Source organism: Typha latifolia, chromosome 7 (assembly GCF_019914945.1).
Source record: "Typha latifolia isolate L0001 chromosome 7, TyphaL0001v2, whole genome shotgun sequence".
NCBI lineage: Eukaryota > Viridiplantae > Streptophyta > Magnoliopsida > Poales > Typhaceae > Typha > Typha latifolia.
Window position 1 is genome coordinate 12,723,923 of NC_133092.1, and position 12,703 is coordinate 12,736,625.

A 12,703-nucleotide genomic window follows, 5' to 3' on the forward strand; every position below is an offset into this window, starting at 1 on the left:
AAATGGATCAGATTCATATTTTTAATTATATCTACCGATAATTTTTAGATACGGATTAAATATTAAACTGACGTGGGATAAATTTTAAATGAATTATAACTTTTCTTGAAAATAATTAATATAAAAAATTAAGAGTTAAAAATAAATATATTTCTTTTGCATATCAAATACAGATAAATTTAATAAAATTAATCTCTATAAATAATATATAACACATTATTACTAACAATATTAATATTCTAAAGTGAAACCGTAAATCATTCAAAAAATAAACTAGTAAACAGATATCTCATATCCGTATCTGAATTCATATTCGATTTTTTTTAAAAATTCTATCAGTTTTCAAATTCATATATGAATCGAATAGAAATCTTTTATCCAAATCTGATCCTAATCAGATCGAATAACGAGACAAGTTAATTCGACCTGTTTTCATCCGCACCACACACAAACTCAAACTCATGTCATCTCTGTTTGGCAACTAATACAAGAAATATCATAGATAGAGAAATATCACAGATAGAGAACAAGCGAGGTCCAAATCTGGGAAGGAATAAAATAAAATAAAATAAAATAAAGAACTTGATCAATCTGGCAATAAGGCATAAAGAATTTAAAGAGGCTTATGTCAATGGTACAAATCAGCTTCAATCTAACGTAGACTAACAAAGAGCAATTGCAGAGGAAAAGTTAGCCTGAATTAGCCTTTGATGCCATAAGAACTGAAGATTTGACCAAGCTTCAAGCTTGCTGCTTGCTTCCACAAGTACTCCATCACCATAAATCACACTTCTTGGCACTCCTTTGAGCTCTCACTCAATCTTGCAAAAGCTAAGAGCATCAGTTTCAACCAAGAAACCTAATTAACCAGCACTTCTCAAACATGAAATATTCTGCAAGAAAGTAACAAAACTAGTGCGAGAAATTTTTGTGGAACATATAAAACAGAAAGTAGGAAAAAAGAACTGGTGCACACCAGCATCATGATGCAGGTTGTAATTTAAACATAGTCCTCTCAGGCTCACAACATTCAGAAATTATCCTCATGAGTTTTCTTTCGCGTTCCTATTTCACCAGACAATTCTTAGTCACTGTACAAAATCAACCAACAAAATGATTCTTATCACATTGACAAAGTTTGAAGTCCAGAATGACATGAGACAGATCCATAGGCTGTCTCAACACAACTACAAATAGAGAAAAATGATGAAGCAAACATGAGCTCCATAACTATGCCCGCTTGGTTTCCTCCTCAGGGTCACGAAGAGTTCCAAACATCCAGTCCATCCATATAGTGTAGTGACCATAGTTATGACGATAGGTGGTGTGGTGGATGGTGTGATAGCCTGCACCCATGACTGGCCACACCTTTCCATGAATGCAGTCATGAATGTTTGCGGTCCATACACCCTCACAAAACAAGAGGATTATGTGTGTCATTAAATGGGTTGGAACAAGGAAGAGGGCCATTACATGTGGCACGGCCTGCAATATCCCATCCAATGGATGGAAAGCCAATCCTGAAAGGAGACAAATACAAAAGAGTTACCCACCCCTTATTACTGGACTGCACAGTAATGCATAATGGTACCAGTAATGCAGACATCTAGGTTACACCATTAAATGAAAAATGTTAATGCTACAGACTCTGATTAATTTAGTGGGTAGTGAAGCAAGAGCACTCTATAAAAGTTGACAAGTCACAAGGAAGTAGTTTTCATATCAATTACCATAACAAAATAATATGCAACAACAAGAGTGTAAATATATTACCCAATATAACAGCGGGTACAAATGTTTTGGTGATATGTTAGCCCAATTATAGGAGTTGTTTTTCCTAGCACAATCATTAGTTCTGAGAATATCAGTGGGCAATATTTTGTCAGTCATCATGTTGGTTATCTAGAATAATATCTCCGTAATCAGAATGATGCTGGTTTGTATCTTTATTCTTTCAATTAATAAATACATGCTTTACCACTTTCTCTACTCCACCTTTAAAGCTACCCAGTAGTAAACCATGGGAAACAAGTCATGTTTTGTCCACAAACAGGTCGTCTTCAGTGTCAGAATCTATTAATTACCAATTACATGCCCTGCAGGACTTCCAAGAGGCTTCTATTTGAGCAGTTTTTCATCATAAACTAGGAAATATTCCTTTACAGTTAGCTTTCCAAAAGAAGATCTGTAAGAGAATCCTAAACATGGAAATCCTGAACTGGGATGCTTGGAATTGGATATTCCCATGTACAAGGCTCCTACACATGCATGAGGCTTCTATACAAGGTGCATGACGCTTTCATAAATACAATGGTGTTCCCATGCACTGAGGCTCTCACCTATGCAGGACATAGGAGAGTAACATGTCTGTGACCTTACCCTAACTAGCAAAAAGGTTGTGCAAAGGTGTTAAGCCTTAACTGACATCCATTTACCTCAAATTAGACAGAAAAGAGAAATATGTTATCTCAAAGCAAGGGCATAATCACATTCACTCTATTCTTTTTCCAGACTCCAGGAACTAGTACTACTGGCTTTCATATCAGAAGTAACATCAGGTGTGACACAGTCCAACATTTGAATTGATTTTTTAAATCAAAGAATTGCACATTTTAATGGCCAATTCAGCAACTGGCCATTATAATGGACGTGACAGGTATGACAGAAAGATGAAGGTAAACTTGCAGCAAGTCATTATTCACATATTGTGAATGATTAACCCAAAAATAGTTACTGAATAGATTTAATTCTTCTTAAATAGCAGTATGTGAAAAACTAGTTAATTGAAACTACTACATAAATACATACATGTCTTCAGCAAAGAAGCGTTTGCTGGCCCTTATAAGCTATAACATTCAACAGAGTAGTATATTAGTAGAATAACAGTTGATACGATGATGCTACTCTGACTTAAGACATAGCAAACAACAATAGCAATAAATTCAAGATAGACCTTGACACTTGCATCCAACTGAAAATATCTGTCTCAGTATATACTAACTTGTAAGATAAGCATCATAATTAGAAATTCATTGCACTTATGATGAATCTAATAGCTAGTGTTGATCTTCTCAAAGAAAACCTACAAAAAGGACATCGGAAAATGAGTATAGTGATTCAAAGTGAGGAATATGGTCATTGAAACAGATATTATGACTTATGGGTAATGGCAAACATATGAACAAGAAATTACTAGTCACAATAAATCCATGAGAGGAAGGTGAAACTGTGAAAGAACAATCAAATCAGCAAAGCAAAATTAACTACTGGAAGCAACTCTGCTATACAATTTGTACAAAAAAAATAATAACCATATTATAATAATAAAATAGGATAAGATACTAAGCAGCCAGGATTGTGGAAGAATAATGACTTTAATGCCTTAATACAAGATTAAAGAAGATATAAAATAATTCAAACAGAGTAGAGTTTCCAGTGAAGAAAGGATGAATAACATTCTTACACGCCAACATTTCTGTATACTTATTACTGTCGTAATATATTAGTAAGTATAAGATGGAGCAAATAGCTAGCTTATATTGTGCCAAATGCAATGCATATGGTCGGAAATAGAGCAACAGCATACCAATCCTAGTGCCTCAGCTAACTTTCTGGAGTATCTAATCAACAATTTAGTCAATTATGGTCAATGAAGAAAGCAGGCACCTTTTTCATCACTACTAAAAACAAAAAAGGATTTACTGTAGTGTTGTACTGTATGACAGAAAGGTTTTTATCTGATATGGGAGTTAGTAAAAGAGCAGCAAATAAGATATTGAAAACAAATAATACCTTACATGTGTAACAATTTATTGCTATCTTAAAATTTTAGGATGTTCTGGCTTTTTTGGCTCAATCTATCTGATCATTTCATGCCACAAGAGAATAGTAGCAGTATTATCCTGATTCTAATCTTCCGCACTTTCTATTGAGTATTTCTTTCATTAACTTTTCTTTTTGGGAGAGGATAATCTTCTGAATGTTAATCACGAGGTCTCTTTCCAACAAAAGGTTTATTCAGGACAGGAACTTTCCACATTACTGCATGCAAGAGCGAGTTAGTTTATGCAGCAAATCTGTAGAGGAGAACAAATGAAGGACGAATTTACGAATTTCAGAGCATGCATAGGCAAAGAATTCTAGCCTCTTCAATAATCATATCAGGTAGATGATTTACTCCCACAAGAACATCGTACAAAAGAAATATCAAAGTGTAGGCTCACAATTTCTAGACACAACTTTCTTCAAATAAAATAACAAAAAGACATTATTGTTACCTAACAGAAATGATTTCAAATGCAATCAGCAAGTTAGGATCAACAATTGTCTATTATAACTTCATAAGCATACATGATATTGCTGATAACGGATACAGCTACATTAACAGTAAACTATCTCATATTTCAGATTATGAAGAAAGTTTAGCAAGAGAAGACAACTGACCAGCAAAGGGTGAAAGTGTATTCTGCTTGTTGTAGATATGATGAGTTGCATGGAGATATTTGTACAATGGCTTTATATCATGCAACTCTCTATGCATCCAGTAAATTCCAAACTCAACAATGACAAGATATATAGCCAAATAAGTAATATATGCTTGCCAGCTGATCTCCTTGATACTAGAGAAACATCTTGTCCATCCACTTTCAATCATATATTCTGAAAATGTTGGAAGAGCAACGTACCATGGCATAGCCTTCATTGCAACTATTATTTGCAAATACATAGCATTGTTTGAAGGAATGGCATCTGCATCAGGTGAGGAGATTAAAATAAACCATAGAATATGCAGGAGAGCATATAATGCAATAAAAAGTAAATTTATAAGGCACCCAAATCTTGGAATCCACCTACTGTCAATTTTCTAAAAATATTTCAATGTGAAAGATGATAACAAACAAATTGCAACTAATACTCAACAAAATTTCAATTAAAACAAATATCCACGTCAATGGCAACACTAGTAGAAAAACAATTTGAAGTGAATGATGAATCAACATAAATATATAGCTAGGGAATCAGAGGATTCCCATTCATTCAACTTATTGGACAGATGGGTCAACCACCTGACCGAGGTGAGTGAAGTTCATCAGCACAGTCCCGAGAGAAGGCCAAGTTGAAAAGCAAACCAAAGCAGGGGTGTAATATATTTCGCTAATGCAGGTGATCCTAGAGCCAATAACACCTATTTACGAACATATTTTGGAAATGTAGATTGTTCTTCAGCACACTCAAAGTTTTCCAGGATTTAGAGAAAATAACAAAACTGGTAGAATATATAACAAAAGTTTTGAGTTGTTAATTGGACAAAAGAAAAGAGAAGATAAGGTCAGAGAGACAACATAGATGGAGAAATTGTTAACAATAACATCATCTCTGATTTGTAAATATGCAACCATAACTGTTAACAAAGAAGAAACTATCAAAGAAACCTTTGATAAGTTATTTGCATGATAAGGTCAAGAATCAAACTTAGACACTTAGACTTCTTTTAAAACATATAAATTTAATGTTCCAAACCAGTCCTCCCAATCTTGAAACTTGAAAGTCATCTTAGCTTCTAGAACCTAACACAGAATTTCAATCATGTATCAAATGTTCCAAACTATTAGAAACTTTTAGTCCACATCATATCAAATTCATAATTATAGGTTTACTCAACTAAGGCTAGCAAATTTGAGATCAAGATCTAATTAGTAATCAACCCATGGTTTCCTAGGTAATCCACTTCATGTCACCTCCCAATAGGAAAAAGAGAACGACAAGTAAAGTCAATCTCGTCCATGATTAGGTCCAGCCAGATCATAAAGGCAACACATGTAGCCCACAATCAGTACATCACATGGGCTCAATTATCTCATGTAAACTTCAAATATTCAACAGGATGAGAGACCACGCAATACTAAGATGCACATTCTAATCAGGCAACACCAACTTGTACACCGTCCATTTCTCTAGTCAGATCAGATCGCAACAACCTACTAGCTGCTTTGCAGGACCAAAAGTTAGAACAGTTCATTAGGAAAACATCAATAACCAGGAGGACAAGCACCAAATTGTTGGGTCAAACTACAAAGAACAAGGATCCGACATTAATGCGTACATGAAGAGTTAGACAAAATCATAAACTTTTCCCGTTGGTCTCAGAATTCATTACAAGGTGGAAAGAGCTGTACCTTTGGGGAGGTAGACGTTCCTCTTCAAGTAGTAGATGTAGAAGCACCAGAGGAAGCCGGAGACGAGGTACAGGACGGTCCCTCCGATATAGTTCCGGAGCCACGATCGCAGCGGCCGGGGAAGGCGCTTCCAGGCACCGCCCGGTAGGAGACTTCCGAGTACAATGTCGTTGTACCAGTCCGTCTCCTCCACGAAGAGGTCAAGGTAATCCGATCCCTCCATCGCCAACGCTCACAGGCGGTGACGAGATCCCACTCCGATCGATAAGGAGTAGACGGGAAGAATAGGCGGCGGAGGTCTGTAGAGGTGGAGAGTTCGTGAGTTTTTAAAAAGTCCCCAGGCTCGGGGTGTCGTCACCGGACGGTGAGTCACCGGGATGGGTTTTGATAGAGATGGAAGATTCTCTCGACTGTACTCTCTTCTGCATTAATAACAAAATTAAATATAATAGTCTCTCTCTCGTGATTACACTCCTATCTCAACCACTGTACCTGAGTTACAAATTTATTTATCCAATTAGGTGACTTCTAATCCATATCAATATCGCCTGGGCCATAATTTTTAATAAAACTAAGGCTGATCAAACTTCTCTTTGCACCAGTTGAGATATCCACTCATAAATCGTGATTTTATGCTAACCAGCTATATTGTGTCGTTCACATCTATAGAAATATTCTTTTAGGAAAAATAAATTATATATATATATATACTACTTATATATACAAATAAGTAGATCTCATCTACTATTATTATTGTTGAGATTATTATGATGCAATCAAATGGACCATAGAAATTTATATACAAAAACCTTTTTTTTTTTTTGTGGATAGTTTGCTATCAAACCGGCTGGCTGAGGGACCCCAGATTTGGTGATCCAGACTTTTTTTTTTTATCCTAAAGCCTTTGCCACTTTCTGCTCCACTTGGTGCAACCCACCAAATACCACGTTACTTTATTCATTTATTTTATTTTATTTTTATTTTCATTTCCTTCACTGCAGTATTTTTAGATTCGATCACCAATGGGTAACGGTATCCCGGGTGGCACGTGCGGACTCTGTGGATGGGGGAATGCGAAACCCGCTAGTTTCGTCACGCATCTCGAGGCGCCCAGAGGCTGCTCTGCTCACGAGAAACCCAGCAGCCCTCCGGATCCGGAACGGGTACCCGAACATCGAACTCCCGTGCGACCGGAAGGCCGGGCCCGCTCTGGGCTTACGTGTACAAGTTGGTGAACGATGAGCTGGACCATGTTGTACTTGTACGATGCTATCACCCAAGCTCTCCGTATGGATCTCAGTTGGGGTACGTTACATCCTACCAATCTTGGAATTTTCTAGGATAATCTAATCAATATTTCGAGTAATAGTAGAGTTGCCTGATAAATACATACCTCTTCTACAATAAAATAATAAATTTATTTTGTTATTTAGTTAAAGTGTAATTTTCCTCCTTGTATTTGTTAGCACATACGAGTTGGAACAGTCTACGTGGCGTGTTCGTAGTGGACATGCATGCTGACACGATTACTATAAGCACGGACCACGAGGCACTATTCCTGGATCACAAGTCCCAGATTGGTGGGACCCAAGTATTTTGTACGTAGTTTAGATATAAGTTGGTATGGATTGGCAAGAGACAGTGGATTAGTGGAAGTGTGGAACGTGGAACCCCCGAGTTGGATTTGGCCACGTAGATATCTCGCATGGCTTGGGCCCTTTAGGTGAAATATCCTTATCGGACTGAGAGATTTTAGAGTGATTCAAGTTTATTTATGTCTCACTTCAACTGGATAACGTACTTTCATTATATTATATCTTAAAAATAATTTATTTGTTGCGTACGTTGTCACTGTTAGATATTTTATGTCTATATCTTAGTAACTTAGGTTTGACCAGTTATTAGGTGGCCTTTATTTATAATTCCTCTTGTTTCACAAATGGTTTCTTTGGTATCATAAACAGCTTAAGTAAACAAGATATATAACCACATCAGAGAGACCTTGATAGGGTCACAGTTTGATTTGTTGTGTTGTTTTAGGCTAACTTTGGACTCAGTTCCAACTAGTCATACCAGCCAAACTTCAAAATAATTTGCAGTTGTAAGTCAAGCATTATGGAAATGGATAGTTACTGATGTCATACCCATCATATACCCCTAATCTCATATCATGTTAGATGTTTGATTAGACCAACTAAGCAAGTAGTTGCATGCTTGAACGATTTAATCGTTAATTCGAACTTAAGCCAAGACCAAATTCCAAGTATCTTTAGGCCGGGCCGAGTTGGGTCTGATCCAACCCAAGCATGGGCATTGGCTATGGTCCAGGAACCAGGATTGACTCCTTAATCCCTTCAGGACTTCTGGGCCATATCAGGTCCGGGCCATGAAACTCCAAGTGCTTTAAGTCTAACGATATACCACTCACTCCATGATATGGTAATAGGATCTTCGTATGCCTTTATCATTGATAAATAAATCTATTTCAGTTTTTTCAGGAGGCGTTTCATTCACTCTCCTCTCTTTTTCCTTCTCCTCCGCCACCTCATTTTTCTCTCTATTTCTGTCTAATATATCTCTCTCCTCTATTCCTATTGTCATCACTCTCTCGTCGTAGAGTTCATTTTCCCCCACTTTATAATACTTGTCATTGTCTCCTCTATTTCGATTTCTCTTTCATCCAAGATTTCTTCGTCGCCTATCTATTATTTGCTGTGCCCTCCTCCTCTATGCTACCGTTGGCATAGCCCACCATTTGACTTGCCTCCCTCCTCCTCATCTCTGCTTGCTTTCATCCTAAATTTTGGTAGCTATCGTGTCACTTAGTTTATTTATTTATTATAGGCTGTACCTGCGTTGCTCTAAGATCTGATTCCAGATTGAGATAAAACTAATATTATCTTAAGCATGTGCGTAATGAATATTTTCTCTTTGATACCTTGTATGTCATCATGCTTAATTTTCTTATAGTACTTATAAAAAACCTCTTCAAAATACTTATTTATTTTAATGTGTTTCAAGCTTCTACAACATAATTAGAATTAATAAGATTACGACTTTTCATTTTTTTAAAAATGATAAATCCATTTATATCTTTTTCTCCGTTTAAAATTCATGAACACCGCAAATTAATCAGTCCTTAGTTTTTCTTTAAGTTTTACTTAGCATATATCGGTGATCATTATGGAGGATTAAAAATAATTGTGGTCCATTTATACATACTTTACTAACGAGCTTAACTTCTTTTCCTGATGAAAAGAGACACTTTTGTTAGGAAGATCACATCATCACTTTCCACATCAATCTTAGTTCCTTTTAATCATTTTGGTGTCTTTATCCAACCATCATTGCCACAGCAAGTGACCTGGCTGAAAAGACAAACCCACAGATTACGTGAAGCTATTATTATTAACACCTTGCTTTTTTTTTTCTAATTATAATTTGATTCCGATATCCTAAACCTTTGACTGGTAAAGCTGCCCCAAAGTTTTCTACCGAGGCAACGGCCTTTCCACTTATTTAGGGCCCACTTCCCGGAAGTGACCGTAGCCATGCTAGCCTTTATTTGTCCCAACATAAATTTGCATATACCTCCCAACGTTTATCTGAATTTATGGCTACCAAACTTTGTAGATATATCCGCAAATTTACTTTAGTCAGGGTGTTATATGCAATCTTCGCTTCAACGGTTTAACCAAATAACCAATAACCAATAACCAAAAACCCCTCTGCTTCTATGGAAATTCGAGGCTTATCCCTCCCTTAGAAAAGAAAAGAAAAGTGAAAAGGGGACGACAACCCAGAACCCTAGTATCACAGTAGTCAGTATTAGTACTAAATAAAGCGCTGTTCTTCCCTCCTCCCATCTCCTTCCCTAATCCAACACTTATTCACTTTGCTTGGAGCGGAGAAAAGGAGAGAACGAGAGAAATGGTGGAGAAGAAGAACCTTTGCTTACCTCTCCTTCTTCTACTCTTCGAGGTCGCTTTGGGCCTGGGCTCCTTGGAGGACGATCTCGGCGCGCTAATGGCGTTCAAGGGGGCGTTGGACCCGGTGGGATCTCTGACGAGCTGGAACCAAGCCGACGCCTCGGCGTGCTTCACGTGGCGCGGAGTCACGTGCGCCGGCGGGCGCGTAACCCGCCTCGTCCTCGAGGGCCTTTCCCTCTCCGGCGGGGGCGGGCTCGCCTCCCTCTCGCGGCTCGACCAGCTCCGAGTCCTCAGCCTCAAGTCGAACCACATCTCAGGTCCGATCCCCGACCTCTCGCACCTCTCCGCTCTTAAACTCCTCTTTCTTTCCAATAACGCCCTTTCGGGACCGATTCCCGCCTCGATTTCCGCGCTCTCAAGGCTCTACCGGCTCGATCTGTCGCGTAACAACCTCTCCGGCCCGGTTCCGGTCGAGCTGAACCGGCTGAGCCGGTTGCTTACCCTCCGGCTCGACTCGAACCGGCTTTCCGGAAGCATTTCCGACCTCGATCTTCCTCACCTCCAAGATCTGAACCTCTCGTCCAATCTCTTATCCGGCGCCATTCCCTCGGCTTTCGCCGGATTTCCAGAAGCTTCGTTTGCTGCGAACTCGGGTCTATGCGGACGGCCGTTCCTCCCGTGCGACCCCAGCCGGGCGATGGGCACCACGAACTCGACCGCCAATGCCTCCGCCGTCGTCGCTTCGAACCCAAGCTCGAAGCCTGAGGTCGCATCGCCGAGTCGACGAGTCGATTCGAATGGCGGGGGACGGATGAGCCGCGCCGCCGTTGTCGCCATTGTGGCCGGAGACTTCGCAGTGCTCGTGCTCGTCTCCGGTCTCCTCTTCTGCTACTTCTGGAAGAAGTTCGCCGGTCGGAAATACCCCTCGCGTCTCCAGGAGGGGGAGAAGATCGTCTACTCCTCCAGCCCCTACGGGGTCGCCGGAGCCTCCGGGTTCGAGAGGGGCAGGATGGTCTTTTTGGACGACGGCGGCGGGGCGCGGCGGTTCGAGCTGGAGGACCTCCTGCGGGCGTCCGCAGAGATGCTCGGTAAGGGTGGGTATGGGACGGCTTACAAGGCCGTGCTCGACGACGGCAGTGTCGTAGCGGTGAAAAGGCTGCGGGATGTGTTCGTGACGGGGAAACGCGAATTCGAGCACCACGTGGAAACGCTCGGCCGGCTCCGCCACCCCAACATCGTTCCCCTCACCGCCTACTACTACGCGCGCGAGGAGAAGCTTCTCGTCTACGACTTCATGCCCAACGGCAGCCTCTTCTCCCTCCTCCACGGTAACCTCACGCCCTGTTTCCCGTCACTGCCCTCTCAGTGGCATTCCCGTAGATAAAAGCACCATTGTTCCCTTTATTTGTTTCTTTTAGCTTATGTGCCCTTCTAAACCAACTTCGTGCTAAAAAAATAAAAGAAAACCTCCATCTTGTCGTTTTCTAAAATAGGGAATAGAGGACCTGGAAGGACGCCGTTAGATTGGACGGCGCGGCTACGTATCGCGGCGGGGGCGGCACGTGGGTTGGCGCACATCCACCACGCCAGGAAGCTGGCGCATGGTAACGTCAAATCGACGAACGTACTCCTCGACAAGTCCGGCAACGCCCGGCTCGCCGACTACGGCCTAGCTCTCCTCGGCCCCTCCCCGCCAGCGGCGGCTAGGTCCGCTGGATACCGGCCGCCGGAGGCGCCGGCCGACGCGCGGAGGCCGTGGGCGACGCAGAGGGGCGACGTGTACTCCTTCGGTGTGGTGCTCCTTGAGCTCTTAACAGGGAAACCGGCTAGCGACGGTGCCTCCGGCGGCAGCGGGGGTGAGTTGCCTCGCTGGGTGGCGTCGGTGGTGAGGGAAGAGTGGACGGCGGAGGTGTTCGATTTGGAGCTGATGAGGTATAAGGGGATCGAGGAGGAGATGGTGGCGATGCTCCAGATAGCCATGGGGTGCACCGCGGCGTCGCCAGATCAACGGCCCAAGATCGCCCACGTCGTCAAGATGATCGACGAGATCCGTGCTGGCGGCACAGGGGAGATGTCACCGTCGCACGAGTCGTTCGACTCGGTATCCGACTCGCCCTCTGTCTCCGAGGATGCCGGCGCAGCGAGTCAGTGACTCGGTGGTACGATTTCTTGGTTCGCGTTCGCTTTGCTTGTTCTGTGGATCTCCTTTCTTATTTTGTTTTTCTTTTTTCTTTTTTCTTTTTTCCTTTTTCCTGAGCCTTTGACTGGGAGATGGAGGGTGTAAATGATTCTATCTCGTTTTATTAGCTTTTATTGAATGTTTGGGACCCACTCCAGCTAGAATTTGATTGATTTCAATTCAGTAAAATTCTGCTGCTTCTGAATGAAATTTCAAGTGGATTTTATTCTTATTGTTTTTTATACTGTAGGAGTGAAGAAGTTAACAAGTAAAATAATCCTTCAATAACAATTTAGGAGTCTAACTATATAATTCACTCTCTATAACATCTCTAGAACAGACGACTAGTTGCTATAAATTAAGGTTCACTTACCCTTTTTCCCGGAGGAAGTGGTAGCGTTGTGGAGAACCAGCATTTA

At 40.9% G+C, this 12,703-nt stretch overlaps 2 protein-coding genes across 2 annotated transcripts; one reads left to right on the forward strand and one right to left on the reverse strand.

Annotated features, from left to right (window-relative positions):
• Window positions 1-952: 952 nt before the first annotated feature.
• LOC140791646 (delta(7)-sterol-C5(6)-desaturase-like) lies at window positions 953-6,530 on the reverse strand. The gene is made up of 3 exons (XM_073142253.1): window positions 6,177-6,530; window positions 4,444-4,749; window positions 953-1,520 (listed from the first exon to the last, which is right to left on the reverse strand). The coding sequence occupies exons 1-3, from the start codon at window positions 6,397-6,399 to the stop codon at window positions 1,231-1,233; spliced, it is 819 nt and encodes a 272-aa protein (XP_072998354.1). The 5' UTR covers window positions 6,400-6,530; the 3' UTR covers window positions 953-1,230.
• A 3,384-nt stretch (window positions 6,531-9,914) lies between these two features.
• On the forward strand, window positions 9,915-12,494 carry LOC140792890 (probable leucine-rich repeat receptor-like protein kinase At1g68400). The gene is made up of 2 exons (XM_073144116.1): window positions 9,915-11,433; window positions 11,599-12,494. The coding sequence occupies exons 1-2, from the start codon at window positions 10,107-10,109 to the stop codon at window positions 12,255-12,257; spliced, it is 1,986 nt and encodes a 661-aa protein (XP_073000217.1). The 5' UTR covers window positions 9,915-10,106; the 3' UTR covers window positions 12,258-12,494.
• The last annotated feature ends 209 nt before the right edge of the window (window positions 12,495-12,703 follow it).

Coding starts and splice junctions, on each gene's coding strand:
- LOC140792890 (XM_073144116.1), top strand. CDS start 10,107: ATGGTGGAGAAGAAGAACCTTTGCTTACCTCTCCTTCTTCTACTCTTC. Junction 11,434..11,598: donor CCTCTTCTCCCTCCTCCACG/GTAACCTCACGC, acceptor TTTCTAAAATAG/GGAATAGAGGACCTGGAAGG.
- LOC140791646 (XM_073142253.1), bottom strand. CDS start 6,399: ATGGAGGGATCGGATTACCTTGACCTCTTCGTGGAGGAGACGGACTGG. Junction 4,750..6,176: donor GAACGTCTACCTCCCCAAAG/GTACAGCTCTTT, acceptor CACCTGATGCAG/ATGCCATTCCTTCAAACAAT. Junction 1,521..4,443: donor TACACTTTCACCCTTTGCTG/GTCAGTTGTCTT, acceptor GTCTCCTTTCAG/GATTGGCTTTCCATCCATTG.